Genomic DNA, 19,325 nt, shown 5'->3' with positions numbered 1-19,325 from the left:
GCTGGCTGAAGTGACAATTTATAATTTAGCCTGAAACAAGCGACACAAATAAACACAGTTGGTTTTTGTTAATCGACTAACGTGTTCGTTCAAAGTTGGTGTGTAAAATTGAAGCTGCTTGAAGGCAAACCCTCTGCCTGCTTTTTGTCACCAGTCCACCTCTGCTTCATATTTTCAATAACATCTGTGCTTTACCTGCTATGACGATGAAAATCTCAGCAGGTTTGCTAGCAGGAAGATACCAGATTTCTGAGTCAACTGCTCTTTTGACTCATAGTATTTGTGTAGCACTGTAAGCAGATGACCTCCCCATTCCATGATGCCATTTGGTTACTGTGACAAAACTGTGGCTCTTTGTTCTGGACTTTGATGAGAGTGCAAACAATACCACTACGTCACATAGCAACCAAACAGTGGCTATGTTTTTAAGGCTGGTCAAATCTTGTAGCATCCACAAATTAGGTTTGTGAACCGGCAGCTATTATCTGTTTTGTTAGCCAACAGAAGAGCTCTTAAGAGCAGATGTTTTGGCTTTATTATAGTGGGAAGAGCACAGGTGTGAGTAATAATAGTAGCAACGGTTGTGTTCCAGTAGGTTTAAGCCATGACAGTGTAGCAGTGAGCCACACAATAAGCACAAAAAAACAAACAAACAAAAAGAACGCTTTCAGTCCTCATTCATGTTATCATTTGCTGTTCCCTCTGAAGTCTGTCAAATTGTCTCCACTGCAAAGGGCCATACAAGCAAACATACGACTGATAATTATGGACAGGCTTTACCCAAGATTATTTACTACAGATGAGTAAAATCAGTGGAAACACGTTAATTTGTTCTCTGAAATGCTGATAAAAACTGTTTGGACTATTTACCTTTATATTTTGATATTTGACTGCGTGGTGAGTAGACATGACAACATTTTTAATTTCTGGGGAACCATTTCTTTAACTCAAATCTAAATAAATCATGTAAAGAGCAATACATGATCCAGTCAGCATGCTATAATAATAACAATAATAATTGATCAGATTTATATAGCGCTTTTCTAGACACTCAAAGACACTTAACACTGTCAATTCTTCATTCACACACATTCATTCTGGTGGTGGTAGCTACGGCTGTACCCACAGCTGCCCTGGGGCAGAGTGACAGAGGCGTGGCTGCCATTCTGACCACCATCTCAAACAATCCATTCATACGCATTCACACCAGGCAGGGTGGGTGAAGTGTCTTGCTCAAGGTCACAACGACCATGACTCAGGTTACAGGGCGGAATCGAACCGTCGACCTTCCAATCATTGACCGAGTCGCTCTACCATCTGAGCCACAGCCGCCCAAATATGAAATTAAATAATCAGTAGGTACATTTAGCACATTTCTAAACACTAGAAACTAACACAAATGCAAAACAGCATGATTTCTGTTCTGAGTGAGCTAAAGTAAAGTCAGCAGTACAAATGTGACTGGTGGTGTTACTAACCTGCTGTGTCCACCATCCTGTTGGAAGATGCGGATGGTCTTGTCAAAGCTGGCAGACACAAACTCTTTCCCAGTAGGAGAATAGTCGACATCCAGCACTGCAGAGACATGGTCCATGTGTACTGTGAAGGGCTTGTTCAGGTTCCTCATGTCGTATGTGTAGAGGCTGGTGAGACAAACAGAAAACAAAATGAGCCCTTAAAGCGTCACCACTCGCAGACGTATAATGTAATGTGACCTTCTTAGAAATTTTACTCGAAATGCAGCTCCATTTAAAGGTTGGTAAGATCTATTTGTTTGATGAAAAAAAGACCTTCTTCTTGGACTGTACTGCATTGCCTCTCTCAGACAAAACCCACATGAACATTTTTCAAGAGATTCATAGCTATGGACTCACATAAGATCTTATTCAGTGCCAGTAAAAATACTATCCTGGGAATAAACTGGATTTTCTCTCTTAAACTTACTTGTAGTCCTCATTTGCACATGTAAAGTGATAGGCTTCCATGGGATTCCAACATAATGTGTTGCTCCTCATTGTCATAATAACCTGGAGAAGAAAATGGAAGCATAAAATGGCTATATGTCAAGTCCTGCAAAGAAAAAACATGAGAAAAGGGTAAATTCCTGCACCAGCCATTTTGAGGACTCTACCTTTTTAAGTGGCGCTGATTCTCTCATGTCATACAGCACTATACTCCTGTCAGAGGCACAGCTAGCAAGAAGTTCAGTCTGTGGAAAGACAAATCGTTTAAGTTATCAGGAGGATATGAGCTTTAAATAAGTCCGACAATCACCACTTCAATAACTTTATACATGTCTAAACACAGTGAGACACAGCAGAGGGTGTGATGGGTCCAGCACATGGTATCTTACCTCCACAGGGTTGAAGCGGACAGAGCTGAAGCTGTCTACACCCCAGGTAAAAGAGCGGATCGGACTGCTCCTCTGCTCATCCCAGATGTCCACCTGCTGGCCACAAGTTGCAAACACAGCCTCCTTCTGGTGATGGTCCAGTCCCGTAAATACAGTCTGCAAGGAACGTTTTTTATTTTAAAATACAGCCATAAAGTTATGCTTCAGTTACATATGATGACGCGACTACAGCTAATCTTAACGAAAAACAACAACAAAAAATACGACAGCAACTGGTCATACCTTGCCCAGGATTGTGTTTAGCGGCTCCTCTGCCTCTCCGTAACCCGGTGCTTCCATTTTCCATTGCTTGATTGTTTTGTCATCGCCAACCTGTTGCAGCCAACATACCAAGGCATTAAACAGAAGAGACGTCAGCTTATTAAAAAGTCAAACAATTAAAAACAAACTTAGATGTCGAAGAGGAACATTTACCGTAAAAAAGGATGTTCCACAGAAGCGGACAACCATTCCTCGCACAAAACCTTCATGTGCTTGAAGTGTGCGGACGCAATCATGTTTGGTCAGATTCCACATTTTCACCTAAAAACCACATTTAAAAAAAACTGTCAATTTCAACAATGAGTTTATACCACTTTTACTACAAAGGCCTCACAAATGGTAATGTTAGGTCATGTATTTCTCCATCAGCACATTGTTACCTCCCCATCGCAGGAGCCCGACAGAAGGGTGGAGAGGCTTTTGGTATGCTTGGCCATGCAGTTCACCCCATCTCTGTGACCATCCAGGGAGGCCAGGAAAGGCTTGGCAAACACCCGCTCCAGCTTTGTGGCATTTAGAGCCCGCGTGTACTCTCTGCTCACCTCAAATGGATGAAGGGAAGGGTCGTAGTTTCTAGGGACTAACAACAGACAGTAGTCACTCCTTAATGGGCTGACAGGACACAGCATTTGAATGTATACATTCATTTAAAACGCTTAAGTATGCAGACAAGCTGACACCATTACAACCTATTTTGACATATCCTGCTTTTATTTGCTTTCTTTATTTAATGTGTATCGAGCTATATCAAAGTGAAATCCTATTAACCATCTGTATTTTTATTTAAGTGTGTAAGTGTATTTGTTTCTGTTTGGTTGTCATTGTTAACATTAAAATTATTACCGGCGTAGCTTGAATAATAAACTAGTTACATTCAAGGTGAGGTAGTTAAAATAAATTGCCCTTTTTGTTGTTACTGTGCTGATGTTTATTTTTTTAAAAAGTAGGTCACTAAAAATTATCACTAATTACACGGGGTTACAAAAAATTATTTTTTGAAGGTGTCTAGGATTTTTTAAACTGATTTAGGACATTCTTGCAATGCTGAATCCAAAAATGACATCTGCTTTTCAGTATCAGGTCAGGTTGTTATGCCAACTAGATTTTAATTTTTTTTTTGATTTTGCCACTAAATCGATTGCATTTTTTGACATAAGCGATGGATTTATTTTAGTATTTCTCATATCTCATTTTCTAATCCCTTTCATAAGCGAAATGATCCAAAAGTTGATGAGCGAAAACATTTGTGAAGGTAAATACAAGTAAATTGCATGTTTCATCAGCATCGTTCAAAATTCAGGGCTTGAAAATGCGCTTCTTGGAACTCCTGGAATGATGAGCAGCAGGTATATCTCTCTTCAGAGTCCAGCAGTAATCAGCCATCATGACCGCGTCTCTGATACCTGGTCTCCATCTCTTTCCCATAAAATCACGTGACTCTAATGTGCTGTTCATATACCCGGGGGTAAACTTTCTATCTAAATTTAATACATCTGTAAACTTTTATAGTATCTACTTGTAAAGGTTTCAGAATTTGTTCATTTCAGGAAACAGAAAAAGATCATTGTCATGAGCATTTTTGCAGCCAGGGAAATTTGAATAGGATTAAAATACATTTCATCATAATTTGGAGTCACAGTTTGTTAAACAGTGGAATTCCACGTGCTGTTTCATTGTACCTACATACAGGCTATAAGCTCATTTCTATTTAACATGCAGTAAGCTTACAGTTTGTTGCATGTGTTAGCTACATGTTGCCAAACACATAAAAACGTATGCTTCCATTGACATTAAAGTTTACAGACAACGACAGAGATTTTCCAGAGACAAAAATATCGCGTTTTTAAGAAGGCAAAGAGTCGGACAAACCTTTACACTCTGCAGATGTGGCTAATGTTTACTGAGAAACACTGGTTAGCATTACCGCTAGCTAGCAAACTATGTTTACCTTCTCCGAGTTTAAAATGTTTTTACTTACCACGCTGAATATCTAGTTTGGTCTCCCGGACATAATCGTCCGGGTTCCTTGAAAGGACTTTGACTTTCATTTGGAAGCGGAATGAAAATGGACACACACTCAAATAATCGTGATTTCAGCAAGAAAAATATTAGCAAGGACCGCCTGCATCAACCATGTGTTAGTGAAGAAGAAACGTTTCGGACCCGCGTTGCATTGTGGGATGTTCGGTCCTCCTGACTACGTCACAGACAGGCGAAGGAAACTGTAAAGTTGCAACATTTAGCGAGAAAGAAAGCGGAAATAAAGACATTTATCTTTAAGTCTCAAGTCAACTTTATTGACATCTCAACTCTACACACAAGGTGGATAAATTAAACTGCTTTCCTGCTAAAACCAGTACAAGACAGGAACAATGACAAAACAGAATACACACATCATTTGGACAGAATATTTATCATCGAATAGTCAAACATCACTGCATGTACAATTTGTACAATTCCCACAATTTCTACAATTTCATTCGGCAGACGCTTTTATCCAAAGCGACGAACATCTGAGAGCAGATACAACACAAGCAAGGATCTAGTCAGGAGAAAACAATCTAGATAAGTGCCATAGAACAAATAAGTGAGTAAACAAAGAAGTTTTATGCTATAAAAATAAATAAATAAGTGTTAAGTAAGTAATAAGTAATTATAGTTAAATACTTTTGTTCAGTCTTCCCTGTTATGTGTAAGTGCTGACAAGAAAAAATCTTAGCGATATGCTGTACATTTTTTCATAAAATAACCATACATTTCTTTCTTTAGTGCATGTGTTTGTGTGGGTGTGCACATATGTAAAGAGTTACTGGTTGGAGTGTCAGTTTATAGATATTATGATAAAATGTCTTTTCTTGAAGAGGCTTTACCAAATATTCAAAAGAATAAAGAAGACAGAAAATCAATGCAAACAACAGCATCCCTTGAGAAAAAACATATTATGCAAAAATAATACACAAGCTTAGATATACAAAAAGCCAACAAATAAGATTTGAAAAGTACAAGATAAGTAAGTATTAAATAGTTGTCAAAGCCCCCAAAAATAGCATGATATAGGCGAACAAAAATGTTGGGATATTATTTTACTGTTTGTGAAAGTCTGATCTTTTTATTAAAGTCATGTCCAGTGTTTAATTTTATCTTACAGAAAGGTGTTAGCAGTTAATCATTGTGTGTATGGACGCCTCCTGAACTAAATGGTAGAAGATATAAAAGAAAACAAGTATGTTTAAGGCAAACCTTCACATATGTAACTATGTTGATTTCAGTGTGCACTCAGTGTGACATCATTGTAAAACATTGGCCAAACACAACAGGAAAGTGGGACACTCTTACTCTGCTTAGAGCACAGTGTTTCATTCTCAAATGACTTTAAAATGGAGCTGTCATATTGTCAAATCGATCGACTGTGGACTGAGCAAAAATATTAAGAAAATTTAAAAAAAATTAAAAACAACGCGTTCAATACTTTAAGTCGTGTCTTATTTTGAAAGGTGCAGCCGGTAGTACTGCTTTGAAGCGTCACCTTGACATCTACTTGATACTAGCAGCAAGGTCGAGCCTCGGCGCTGTTGCATGACATTTGAACGTTACAGCAGGTATGGGCGACCACCGCATGTAAAAAACGTGGTTCGTTTGGTAACATGTCATGACAATGTCCCGGTTTTATAGTGTGTGTATCATATTTACATCGTACGGCGGAGCCCACGAGTTGTCGTCTCCGTTATATAGAGTAAGTTAAGCTTTTAGCATTAACACACGGAGCGCTGTAAACACGGCTAGCTGACACACGCTAGCTAATTACCTGTTAACATGAGCTCAGGTCCGAACCACGGCACCGTTACAGAGACAGGGCTGTCCAGAAAACCCGTCTCTGCTGTCTCGCTAGCCGGACATGTCCAGCAGGTCTTCAGCCATGTGAAGATAGAAAACCTTTTAGCGGGACTCAGCGGTGGAGTTGTGTCAACGCTGGTGCTTCACCCGCTGGACCTGGTCAAGATCAGGTTTGCAGGTACAGTGTGAAAGTATACTGCAAATAGTGATTCTGTAAACACATACAAATCTAAAAAGACATGTAAATCATCAGCAGTACTTTAGATTATGAGGTATATAAAGTATAAACCTACAGTTTCTTGTCTTTGTATGGAAACCAGAACTCCTTTATTTTAAAAAGTTAATTTCCTTAGTGGCAGAAGCCAAAGTGCTGATGTTGATATGTTTCATTTGATGACATGATTTTGTTTGATGTCTTTTCAATACAGTGAGTGATGGACTGGAGTTACGACCCAAATATAGTGGCATATTTAACTGTATGAGGAGCGTCTGGCAGCAGGAGGGACTGAGGGGACTCTACCAAGGAGTGACACCCAATGTTTGGGGTGCTGGCGCGTCCTGGGGCCTTTACTTCTTTTTGTACGTTAGCTATAAACCTGTCACACCTGCATGACGAGGTTTTTCGTTGATAGTAGCAACACTGACAATAATGTGCGATACTAAGATGTCTCTTTCCCACACTATCTTCTCTTCCAGCTACAATGCAATCAAAGGGTACACAAAGGAAGGTCGTCAGACTGAACTGAGCGCCACAGAACACCTGGTGTCTGCCGCCGAAGCAGGTTAGTCCCATATGTGTTTGAACACTGCCGCCTCGCATAGTCAACACATGGTCAATAACGACAGCTAGATAATACTGCACCGAACTGGATGGAACCAACAGGGGGCAGATACAAATTAGTATACAGCTCCGCTGTTCATTGTTGTTTGGTCACATGGAGCTGATTACGTTTTGCAAAATTAAGTGCTGAAGATAAAGCTTCTATGAGGATTTGGAAAAATTAAAGAAGGCAGAGGAGAGTTGGTTTTTATAGCTGTTGTCGACTGCATTACAACAAAAAAAGATGTGACAACACATACATTTGTTATGAGGAGGCTCCAAAATGCAGAAAGGACTTCCGTCTCAAACGTAATCTCATATTAATCCTTGTGAAACATAATTATTCACTGTATGTACAAGGCGTGACTTGCTTTGCTCTTGTCATGTTGTTTTGTTTTTTTTTTAAAATCAGGCCCTCAATAAGGTTTTTATCAGTAACTCACTGCTAGTATCAGTTCGACGGTAAGATTCAACTGGTGCTTGGATGATAAGATAAGATCATTCTTTATTGATCCCCATAGGGGAATATATCTAGTGACCTAATATGTGCCAAGAAACAACTCTACCCCAGCCGTCATTAATAAGTTTACGACCTAACTGTTGCAATGTTAGAACTATGGCAAGCACTGATATAGATATTTGGTAATAATAAAAAAGTCTGCTGATAATAATCAACATTCTGTCACAAATTTCTTTCAAACTATGTAATAGTGATGCTGTTCATACATGCTCTCAGATCAACCTTGGCATTTCTACCCTTCAGTTTTTATTGGTGGACATACAACTTGATATGGACACATCTCCAATGAACTGTAGTGCCGAAAAACAGAAGTTTGCAGTATCAGGAAATTGTAGCACTGTAGTCAACGCCTCTTAGATCAGGCCTCATTTTGTGTTTGCATTTGGAGGAGCTGGACCACTTTGTCCTGGTTTGCAGGGAGTCAATTTTGCATTACAGGCCACATACGATGAACTATACTGTTTACTGAAGGAGCCAAGTGTTCGTGAATAATCATGTGTAACGAATAAAATCACATTGTAACAATTTCACATTTGTTCTCAACTAGGCATCCTAACACTCACCATAACCAATCCAATCTGGGTGACCAAGACCCGGCTGGTGCTGCAGTACAACGCTGACCCAACCAGTAAGCAGTACAAGGGCATGGTGGATGCTTTGATCAAGATCTACCGCCATGAGGGACTGCCTGGTCTATACAAGGTGACACATCAGTGTATTTGTGGACTTACATATAATGTAATTATAGTAATACTGAAGTTGTGCTGTGCAGGCTGTTTTAGATTACAGTTAAACTCTACTGAAACCAAAACGCTCCCTTGTCCTGCTCAGCCTTATTGATATTTGCCCTTTGTTCATTAATCCCCACTAGAGGGCGTCACCAGCCTTTATTAGCTGTAAAACACACCTAATGAATAATGGTAATCACATTCTGAATTTTAAACTGAATTTCAGCTTCTTTGTTAACTATATATATATATATATATATATATATTATAAGCCTTGCAATTTCATCATGGCTTAATTCCGGACTAAAAATGTGACAAACGGTAATTTAAGTAGGTAGGAAGCTGCAGATAAAGCACAGTTGTGTTTCTGTCTGTGGATAGTTTATACTGTAGATATTTGAGTGTGTGAAGACAGAATAACTTACAGAGTATGTATTCAAAAGGGTTACGTTCCTGGTCTATTTGGGACATCACATGGAGCACTGCAGTTCATGGCCTACGAGGAGCTCAAGAGAGACTACAGCAAATACAAAAAAGTGCCTTTGGATACAAAGCTGGTGAGTCATTAACCATGGGCCACAGACAAAAGGGAAACATGCCTACTGTTGAATAAAACTAAAGGATAAAGCTTGTAACTTTTGAGTTTAATAAGACTGAAACCACAGTTGATAACAAGTGACTCATTGGTTTTCCAGCACTACTTACTCCCCCCTCCTCCCGTCTCTCTCCATTTGTCTGACTCTGTAAACAGAATGCGCTGGAATATATCGCAATGGCAGCATTGTCTAAATTATTTGCTGTGGCCACAACATACCCTTATCAGGTGGTAAGAGCTCGACTGCAAGACCAGCACAATAAATACAATGGAGTCACGGATGTCATCAGACGGACGTGGAGGTAAGAAGCTCATCTTGCACATGACGGAACCAAACATGCTACTGTAATGGGCCGTAGTGTCCAGTTTGATTCACGGTTATTGTTTTCTCACTTTCTGTGCAGGAACGAAGGCACCATTGGCTTCTACAAAGGCATCATCCCAAACTTGATACGTGTCACTCCTGCCTGCTGCATCACTTTTGTGGTTTATGAGAATGTGTCGCGCTTCCTTCTGGGACAAAACAAATGAGGCTTGAAGGCATGGCATGGACAAAGAGTGTGAGCTCACACTGACAGCGGTGCCACACGGAGATACAGAAGGAGCAGACGCCCAACTCTGTGTTCAGTACATGTAAATGTGCCGAAGTGAGAATCATTCACTGAGAGCAAATGAAAAAGTTGTCAAATGGAGCAACACAGTCACCAGTGGACTATTTTTTTTCTTCTTGTTTCAATTCAAATTCTGGCTTGTCAGTGAAATATAATGAAGCTGTCACATTTCTGATTCAGACGCACAATTAACTCCTGGGAAAGAAGTATGTCGCTGTTCTCCCCACTGGAAATAATACTGCTGTGATGATAGGTTTTTAAAAAAAAAAAACCTGATGTGTTCTGTAAGTCAGTGTTTTGGGCTCATTGTGGAGGCAGTTGATGAATCCAGTATTTCATCATTCAGTAGTTATGTTTACATGTAATGCTTTCTGGCAGCAGAAAGGAAAAACTGTCCGAACTATGAAAAGCTTAATTATAACCAAGAAATCCACGATCTTCTCAGGTTTCTAGTGGCATGTTTGCATCATTGTAGTTTGTCTCTTAAATTATTTCTTTGAGAACAGCAGCAATGAGAACGGCTTTTAGTGCAAACACATCTCTCTAAATTCATACTTTGCATTATTTTGTTTTCTTGACACAAATTGTGACCGCAGAGCTTTGTAACATTTTGTTATAAAATACACACTGTGTCCTATCTGCAATGTCTCATGTGTGATATACTGTATGTAAGTACATTAAACATGTCACTTAATAAAGTGTGTGGTATTTCAGAATTCCTAACATGTAGCAAGCAATGGTATTGTTTTAGTTATATTCTTAAAAAAAGATGACTTTATTAACAGTAATAATGCATGTACAAAAAAGTCATGAATACAGGTTAAATATTGTCAATGTCTGTTAAATGGTTACTGTATTCCAACAGCACCCACAAGGCTACAGTACAAAGTTTATTTCTAGGAGACTGAACAACCCAGTGTTCTGGTTTAAAGGCCTGTCGACTAGTTTTCAAGTTACCGTCAGTGATGCTGTGACGCCTCAGCAAACCACACCTGATCATTTTGGAGGGCCAGATAACATACTGTTACACTACCAACACCGGATCCTCCCTTTCACGTAACTTTTTTTTTTTCATTTCTTATTTAGGCAGTTCCTCAATGATTATCCTGGATACAGAATTCCAGCCTGTAGATGCGTCTCCTCTGGGATAGTCGGCGCAGGTCCCCACCCACACCGCCACATCCACCAACCCTGCTTTGACGCCCTCACACAGCCCTTCAACTAAAGAGAGAGAGAGAAAGAAAAAAGGAGAGGACAGTGCAAATGACTTTCAGGGAACACCCATTCTGTGAATCGTGTTGTTGTGTGTTAGTGGTGAACTTTCTGAAACCCAGCTGGAAGAGTGTTGCCTTAAACACTGGCTTTCCAGGCTCCATAACAGTTGTATAACCACTTGAAGGAAGAGTTCAACATCCTTCTTGCCAAGAGGTTGTTCAGAATGAAAACAAAAACGTGTACTTCCCAAAATACTGAACTGTTGCTTGAAACAAAAGTATTAAAGGGGGTTTGTGAACTCTTCAATGAATAAATGAATAATGAATAAATCGGAAGTACAGACAAATACAATGAGTTTAGGCTAATTACACCAAACAGTTCTGATCCTTGGCATCGTTTTTTTAAAATACAGTCATTTAACGGTGTTGTTGTGCACTCTTGGATTTACTGACTGGTCAAAGCTCTTTTTGTGGTGATAAACTCAAAACAAGTGATTCTAGTAATTCTAGAAGCAGCAGATCAGACATATACATTACTCATGGGGAATTTTGGATGAAACACTGGTTCAGCTCAGCAATACTAATAGTACGTCTAGTATGAACAGCTATCCCAAGTTATTCTACAGCATCTGTGTTAGTGTGAGGTTTGAGCTGACTGGGCCACTCCAGAAGGTGGTTTTTCTTTGATGTCAGTCATTCTGTAGTGATGATGTTTCAGGGCGATATCCTGCTGCATCACCAAACTTCTGCGAAGCTTCTGTTGAAAGGTAGGCTAGACCTTGACATTATCCTGAATTTAGGAGTTCATTTTTCCTTCAATAAAGGCAGAGTAGCCCCAAGTCATGATGATGCCACCACCATACTTCTATCTTAGGGCGGACTTTTTTAATGTTGGGATGCAACAATATTTTTACTCAACACTTCTCATCGGTCCACAGACCTGTGTTTGTGGGCTGTCAAGGTGTGCTTTGGCAAACTTAAGGTGCATAATTATGTTATTTTCATCTTTTTCTTGGAGAGCAGTTGCTTCCTCCATGGAACCCATGCAATGGACGCCTTTGTGTATGTTAGACTCATGAGTAGAGATGTTAGGCAGCTCCAGTGATGCCTGAGGTGTTTTTTAACTTCTGCATTTGGAATCTTGTGTCATTGATTAGATTGACTACTAATTCTAATTTGCTTTTGCTGATGCCACTAGCCTAGAAATTTACATACTTCCACCAACTTACACTGTAAATATTTGAATTATGTATTTAATATAGACAAGAACAACTCCATGATTTGTGTGTTATTAGCTGAAACAAACTGTGTTGTAACTTAGATGCACACCGGACCAGATTTTAAGACAAACATATTCTTGCTACATGGTAACATTATATAACACCATAAAAAATGTTTGTTCAGAATATTTATTGCATAACAAAGCTGATGACTTTAGTCGTACCTGAGGACGTTCTGTGGATGTTGATGGTTGAGTTGAGCTCAGGACTTCCCTGATCTAAGTAAATGATGGACTCTATGGGCAGCGGCCCTGTGCACTCTGCTCCGTTGAAGGTGAAGTACCACCTCTGGCAGCATGCGTTCTTACACTTGAGTCTGAGGGAGCCACTGAAGAGCACTCTGAGGGCGCTGTCGGAGCGCAGCTTGGTGAACGTACAGTCCTGCAACACAGCATTCAATCAGTTTCTGTCTGTGTAACATTCATGTGCAATTGTATTGACGGAAACGTCTTCAGAGAGACAAACAAGATACTTACAGCTACTTTACCCAGGTCGATTCCATAATTCAGAGAGTTCCAGGCACACTGCTTGTAGTTGGGCCTCCAGGGCTCCTCGAAAATCTCACTAATGCACTCCCCTTTTTCACCTTTGAGCCCATCTCGGCCTGGGATGCCGGGGGTCCCCGGGATACCGTTGGCTCCAGGGTTACCGTCTCTGCCAGGGGTTCCTGCTGGGCCCTGCATGCAGCTGCCAAACTGGAAAAAAATACAGAGAAAAGGAAGTCAAGGTGGAAGTTAACAAAGAAACACAGACATACAACAGCGGCAGAATCTATTGTTATCAAACTTCCTGTTTCAGACTTTCTTTGTTGATTTTTTCTCCTGAAGGGGTTAAATCCATGTTTGGGTTGCATGCATCACAGACACCTAAATGCTGCCACCCACCCAACCATCACACACAAGATGCCAGATTATACCTCATCTACAAGTCATATAAACAAATACACTGCCATCGGGCCGAAGCAAGTGTAAAAGCAGATGTGATCCAAACCAAGGCGAAGCAATAGAACCTGCGACCATGAAGCCACGGAGCCAGTGAATGACAGATCGAGCGTTAATGAGGAACTGAAGGCTTGGCGATGGCCTAAATTAGTAGGTGTCTGGCCACACATCTCTTGGTGTGATTCATTGCCCTGTTGAGTCTTCTGCTATGTTTAAACAGATGCAGCATCTTGCACAAGTGACTCAAATACGCACAGACAAACAGAGACCAGGGAAGGTTGCCAACACCGACCACATAGAGAGATAAACACAATGAGGTTCCAAATAGGTTTGTGTAATATGTTTCTTCAAAGAAACATTTTAACCAGCAGATTGCAGTGTGTAGGTTAACTGTTGAAGCTTTTTTTAGCTGGGCTGGGTTTCTAATTTTAGTTAGGTGATTTGTAAGTCATGCTTTCAGCCAGGACGACAGACATAAACTGACACGTAGAAGTGCGTCCTCGCCCTTAAGCAAACACGGATGCCAAAAGCATTTGGGTCTGAGTTTTTGTTGGGTCACGGCTGCCCTTTTGCTCAGCATGCAGCTGGGGAGCAGTTATAGGAGGCGCGTGGCCAAGAGGCATTAAGGAAGAAAAAAACACGCAAAAAGAAAGCAGGAGAAGAGAACAAAGAGCTTTTACTCCAGTTTCACCATGTTGTCCCAACTTGAGTCCCTTGAGTAAAGTACAAAAATGCACCTCAGACTGTGTGAACTTGAAAAATGCTTTAACAATTACAGTATTGTAATGTCAGCTGCCGTGACACAGATGCTTGGACGTCTGGATTTGACATTAGGCGGCTAATGCTGGAGCAACCTGGAGACGTAAGACCTGACATCATCTCTATAGGAAACTGTGGAGTCTGTGATGAAACCAGTAGATTATGGGATGGTGGGCACGTGCTGTAATAGTGCTGGAATGTGTCCTCAAGAAAAAAGGATAAAACCTCAATGCACCTTGGTTTACAGGCGGAAAAAATGTGGAAATGATGCAAGTTCTGCATGAGTCTTAGAGCTCAGTCTCAGCATTTTATAAAGGGTTGGATTTTTGGAGAGCTTTCAAAGCAAACTAATGAATGGAACCTCTGTCCACTTAGCCACACAGCTGACTTTTATATTAGCTTCCAGTCTGCTGTTTCTACAGTGGTGCTGCCTGCCTGCATGAATTTCACTCCAGTCCTGCTGAGTATTGGTAGTACACAGTCCATTACTGTAACGGGAAGCATAAAGACTGCATTTGCCCCTAAAGTGCTGAGGAAACAGTAGCATTTCATGCGTTAGTCAACATCGAAGCAAGGCCTGAAGCCCTCCTGGAGCATGCAGAGCGTGGGCATAGAGCTTTGCTTTGTGAGTTTTGAGTTTCAAGGGGAACCTTAGGAGGATGCAAAATAGGATTTTATGATTACCATGTTGTTCAAATAAGTAGATCTTCCATCTCCAGAGTGTCTAGTGCAGTTGGGCTTTTCTGCATCATTTCCAGTGCACTAGATACAGATGGCAACAGAGGATTCTATTTGTTATATGCTTCTACTGCGGTCACAGCGGTGGAGTAATGAAGAGGAACTGGGGGAACTTAGTGGTTTAGAAAGTGGGGTCTGCAGACTTCTAGGAGTCCCTAAGGGGGAGGGTGAGGGTCCACAAATTCTCAGTAAAATAAACACCAGTTTCAGAGGTTAAAAAGAGAGAAATGTGTGTCCACTCTGTCCTTTCAATCCTCCACTACCTACAGCGTGGAGGGTTATGTAATTCTGCATAAACAGAGTGTAAGAGTGGGAATTCAAGATTAACTTTATTGTCCCTGGCATGGAAAATTTGTCTTGGGCTGTTCACACATGCTGCAGCCAACACAAACTTACACAAACACAGTTAATAGATAGAATAAATAAATATATGCATACATCAAATAAAAGCAGGATAAAATGAATATTCAAGTCTAATTTCATGAGTCCAAAGACATGACACATGGAAGAAAAAAAAAAGGACGAAAAACAATTAGAGCTATGATACTTATTAATTAACCTGATCAAAGTCGAAACAAACCAATTTTTAAACCTATTCGTGATGAGAATAAATGAACTGGAGGATAGAGAAATTAAATAGTGGAACCCTGCTTTGGGTATATGTTATTATCATATGATTGATATTGAAGTATAAGTCACGTTTTTGTCCAAATCCAACTCACACAATCTAATTTTAAACTGGTACAACAGTCACACAGATAACAAAGAGAGACAGACAGTATGAGCCAGACCCCTACTTCCTCTCTGGGATTTTTTATTTTTTTTTGCTCTTATGTCCACTCAGTCTCCTGGAGAACAGCCAAACCTGGAATAACAGAGAACCAGCTGACTTCACAAAAGCTATAAAATGTCATTTTCTCCTCCTCTGCTGGGAGCAGGTAATTTTGGAGAGGATCGTTTTGCCAAAGTGGTGACCACACTCCTACATGTGGATGAATCAGCTTATTTAACGTCATTTTGGGGAAATCAAGTCGTTTCAAGACACTTTAAACAGCAAAGCATGGCGCAAGGAGAAGTAAAGTTGGAGAAAGATGCAAAAAATAATCAATGAGTGATAAATGAGATGCAAGGAAAATACAATAAAGCGCGCTTCATTCGAGATGAGGTCGCTGAGTGTAATAAATAAACTTTTATTGTAGTCATCTTTAGCAGTGAGGAGTCACTACATCTGAATAGAGAACAAAGTTACGCTCGATTGCCGCACATTATCATCAACTTCTACGTTATTTGAGCCCTCTTACCTTGTCGGCGTCAGGATCCTTTCGGTATCCTCTATTTCTCACCTTTTCCACGCCATAGAGAGGTAAAGCCAAGCAGACGAGAAGCAGCAGGCGGGCAACAAGAGGAGACATCATACAATAGACAGAGGAGGGCTGCTGCTGCTGCTGTGAGCTCCGTCTGAGAGATCTGAGGCGACAGTTCGACTCCAACTGCAGCCAGTTTTAGTCCAGAGGAGGCAGGACGAGAGAGAAGGAGCCAGTCAAGGAGCAGAGAGAAAGAAAACATCCCTGTGATTCAAACAGGCCAGATTGTACTCACTGTTAGGAAACACATTAGTGTTCAGGCAAAAGTATAAGATCCAACTCAAACAGGCTGACACAGAAGCATAAGTTCATTTTTTTAATTCAATATTTATACAAAATGAAACAGCACTGATACAAAATTTAATTGATACAAAAAAAATGCAGCAACAATATCTCACAAAACTGTAAGGAGCATTTGATAGACTTTCCTACTTCTAGGTACAGTGAAAGCAAAGACCCCCACCCAAATGCCAGAAGGTATAAAATAGATAACAAACAAGAATAAAGATTCCCTTTTAATTAGTGTTATTGGAATTGTGCTGTGTCTCCCAAATACAAAAAGGTAATCAGTTCCTTATGCAGCAAAACAGACATTACAGCTTTACAAGATTTACTTTCAAATAAATCACAGAAGTTGTTCTGGAAGTACTTGAAGTCCAGATACGTGGTCTGTGACCCATATGTTATAAATAACCCCAAAATAAATCCCCAAATGTTCATTTTCTATTTGTTTTGTATTTATTAATTAGTGGTTTGTGCTTGTAATGATAAATAGTGCAAATCCTGTTTGATTGGTTTCCTCAATTCGATTCAAAGTCTGTGAACATACAGCATCACACATGTAAAAGTTTTTTTTTTTTTTTTTTTTGGAAAAAGAGGCACATTCTTTTAGAAAACTACAAAGCAGTACTTAGCCCGAATCCACAGGACATGTTTTTGAAGACGCCGCAGCACAAAATGGGTTTGTACAGCAGGAACAAGTCAGGAATAAGCATAAAATGAGAACATATCTTTAAAGAAAGCTTAAAAAAAATAAAATTAAAAAAATCATATATTCAAAATCTCTAAAAATCAACTAATATCAAGTTTAAGGAGCAAAAGAAAAGTGGCACATAATGTGTATTACCAGATGAGACTTTAAACCATATTTCCAGGGAGAACAGTAAGACATTCACAATCAGTTTACCACAGGAAGGCTTTCCTTCGGTTGAATGTTTGGCAATATCATGACCTTTCTAACAAAACTCTCAGTGTCGCGACTAGTCCATTAAAAAACTTAATTTCTACTATAAAAAATAATATTTACATAAATATAGTGTTTGTGTACTAGCATACATCATATGTCATTGAACTATCAACCTATGAAACAGTAGACCTAATGCATGCATGACATGAAGTGAACATTGGTAGCTGTATGGTTGGGATACAGCTGTGCATCTGCAACATTCAGGCTAAAACCTCAGTAAAGCTGGAAAACACAGCCGCTACCCAAACAACTAAAACATCAAAAACCTTTAAAATCTCAATGAAAACCCACGGATTCTGGTCCAACATGCTACATTTGAAATACTCGGATATATTACAACTGGCTGGCAATGAACATTCACTGACTGTAATGTAACCAAAATCATAACACAGTAAGCACACATCCACCAGCATCAAGTGTGACTGTATCATAGATGGATGGATGAACAGATAAATTTGGGAGGTCAGACATGTCAACAGCTGCTGTCCTTTGGGTCCTTGCTCTCCTCAGGCACCTGGCGCACCATCTGGTGGGCGGAGTCTTGCAGTCCGCTGGTGTGTGATAGATTTAAAGTTGGATGCTGCAGCTGCTGTCCAATGGGAAGTGGCCTGTTCTCTGACAACTCGCTCTTTGGAGTCATCCTAAACCAGGCAGGACACATTACAGATCAATGTTGGTTATTGCTTGTAGTGATGTAGCTGTGGCTGTACACTCCTGTCACTGTATGGAAGAATCGTTTTGACATTAACAATGCAGGATAGATGAACTTAGGGCCTTCAAAACATGGCCTAGCATATGACACTAGCCATGAAGTTACATTTTAATAAAAGGAAGAAGTAATTCACCTAAAATACATGGAGTAGTAAAAGTGTTTGTGCTTTTATTAAACATTAAGGCGAAATAAAGATACAATTCCAAAAAACCTTTCTTACCTCCCGTCTGCAACTCTGTGCATGCTTTCTGAGCGGCTGCTAATCTTACTGGAGCTCCCCCCTTTGCTGCGTCTCTCTCCCCCTTCCCTCTCCCTCTCTCTCTCCCCCCTCCTGGAGCTTCGGCTGGAGGTGCCTCGGTCCAGGTGCTCCCTGGCCGAGGCCTCAGACAGGGAGCCATGCATGTGGTGCTCATGGTTTCCCAGCGCAGAGGTGCCTTGGTTGGTGGTGGTGGAGATGTTGGTGGGTACAAGGCCGGTGCTCGTGCCCATTGACTTGGAGATCACCTTGAGCTTGTGGGAGTTGGGCTTGTAGTGCTTCTTCTTGTGCTGGACGCGGCTGTTGTGCTTAAGGAAGAACTCGCAGGACTCCTGAAGCACCCGGCGGCTCTCACTGATAGGACTGTGGGTCACAAGATATGAGAGTAAAAGCAGAACAGATAAGCTTGATTACTGTATTGCCACTCCATTAGTGACTGTATGAAAGTGTATCCACATATTCAGTAGTAGTAAGAGATGTGGTCTTACTCTCTCTTGCGGGTCCTGTTGAAAAAGTAGGCCCATTCAGAGCAGGTCTTTTTGCTACTGACCCAGAACACTGCAGATATTCCAACCACGAGTGTCATCAAGTATTTTACCAGAAACAGGGAGAGGTCAGGACGGTCGTGTTCCGTAGTCTAAAAGAAGAATCAAACAGGACCCTTGTGACTTAGAGCAACTGTGTGAATGAACAAATTAAATTATTGGCTCAAAACAAATCAAGAATTTGAAGTTAAGCATCAGGTACTGCTGGTTTTCACAGTGTATTGCAGGACTCAGTAGCTTGTGTATGATGCGTTACATTTCTGGAGTAATGTCAAAATTAACATACGTATTGAAAAGCGATATAATCTTGATTTCTACATAGCAGATTGTCTATTACCTTTACTTTTCCCTATTAATGTCTTTCCACAGTGTTGATTTTTTATATTGTAAGTTATGTAATTGTTTTGTTTTAATCTATTTTTTCTGTATTAGTTGCTTTGTTGGGCTGCAAGGTGGGGCAGTTGGTTAGCACTGTTGCCTTGCAGCAA

General features: G+C 40.4%; 4 protein-coding genes across 7 annotated transcripts in view; 1 reads left to right on the top strand and 3 right to left on the bottom strand.

Annotated features, from left to right (window-relative positions):
- The window catches only part of dcaf13 (ddb1 and cul4 associated factor 13), a 12,718-nt gene extending 7,902 nt beyond the window's left edge, over positions 1 to 4,816 (bottom strand). The window contains 9 exon segments of the mRNA XM_008279173.1: positions 1,479 to 1,643; positions 1,945 to 2,027; positions 2,132 to 2,209; positions 2,354 to 2,509; positions 2,636 to 2,725; positions 2,828 to 2,935; positions 3,055 to 3,254; positions 4,653 to 4,763; positions 4,766 to 4,816. Coding sequence (XP_008277395.1) covers positions 1,479 to 1,643; positions 1,945 to 2,027; positions 2,132 to 2,209; positions 2,354 to 2,509; positions 2,636 to 2,725; positions 2,828 to 2,935; positions 3,055 to 3,254; positions 4,653 to 4,763; positions 4,766 to 4,802 — 1,028 coding nt within the window. The 5' untranslated portion in view covers positions 4,803 to 4,816.
- A 1,406-nt stretch (positions 4,817 to 6,222) lies between these two features.
- LOC103355389 (mitochondrial folate transporter/carrier) lies at positions 6,223 to 10,476 on the top strand. The gene is made up of 7 exons (XM_008279171.1): positions 6,223 to 6,686; positions 6,937 to 7,087; positions 7,205 to 7,290; positions 8,396 to 8,550; positions 9,020 to 9,133; positions 9,328 to 9,473; positions 9,576 to 10,476. The coding sequence occupies exons 1-7, from the start codon at positions 6,488 to 6,490 to the stop codon at positions 9,700 to 9,702; spliced, it is 978 nt and encodes a 325-aa protein (XP_008277393.1). The 5' UTR covers positions 6,223 to 6,487; the 3' UTR covers positions 9,703 to 10,476.
- A 62-nt stretch (positions 10,477 to 10,538) lies between these two features.
- LOC103355388 (collagen triple helix repeat-containing protein 1) lies at positions 10,539 to 16,212 on the bottom strand. 4 transcript variants are annotated; one of them, XM_008279167.1, is made up of 5 exons: positions 16,016 to 16,212; positions 14,661 to 14,738; positions 12,753 to 12,971; positions 12,441 to 12,657; positions 10,539 to 11,003 (listed from the first exon to the last, which is right to left on the bottom strand). In XM_008279167.1, the coding sequence occupies exons 1-5, from the start codon at positions 16,127 to 16,129 to the stop codon at positions 10,861 to 10,863; spliced, it is 771 nt and encodes a 256-aa protein (XP_008277389.1). In that variant the 5' UTR covers positions 16,130 to 16,212; the 3' UTR covers positions 10,539 to 10,860. The 4 variants fall into 4 exon arrangements, with proteins under 4 accessions (XP_008277389.1, XP_008277390.1, XP_008277391.1 ...); XM_008279168.1 differs by having other exon boundaries at positions 16,058 to 16,211; XM_008279169.1 differs by lacking the exon at positions 14,661 to 14,738 and having other exon boundaries at positions 16,016 to 16,210.
- Positions 16,213 to 16,580: 368 nt separating this feature from the next.
- Positions 16,581 to 19,325, bottom strand: part of fzd6 (frizzled class receptor 6) — a 14,936-nt gene continuing 12,191 nt past the window's right edge. The window contains exons 6-8 of the mRNA XM_008279165.1: positions 18,781 to 18,929; positions 18,257 to 18,655; positions 16,581 to 17,965 (exon numbers count right to left, since the gene is read on the bottom strand). Coding sequence (XP_008277387.1) covers positions 17,797 to 17,965; positions 18,257 to 18,655; positions 18,781 to 18,929 — 717 coding nt within the window. The 3' untranslated portion in view covers positions 16,581 to 17,796. The remainder of the gene's footprint in view (positions 17,966 to 18,256; positions 18,656 to 18,780; positions 18,930 to 19,325) is intronic.

The sequence above is a fragment of the Stegastes partitus genome, unplaced genomic scaffold (assembly GCF_000690725.1).
Source record: "Stegastes partitus isolate 25-593 unplaced genomic scaffold, Stegastes_partitus-1.0.2 Scaffold146, whole genome shotgun sequence".
NCBI lineage: Eukaryota > Metazoa > Chordata > Actinopteri > Pomacentridae > Stegastes > Stegastes partitus.
The sequence above is the reverse complement of the archived record's forward strand: the minus strand, read 5'-3'. Positions and strand labels throughout refer to the sequence as shown.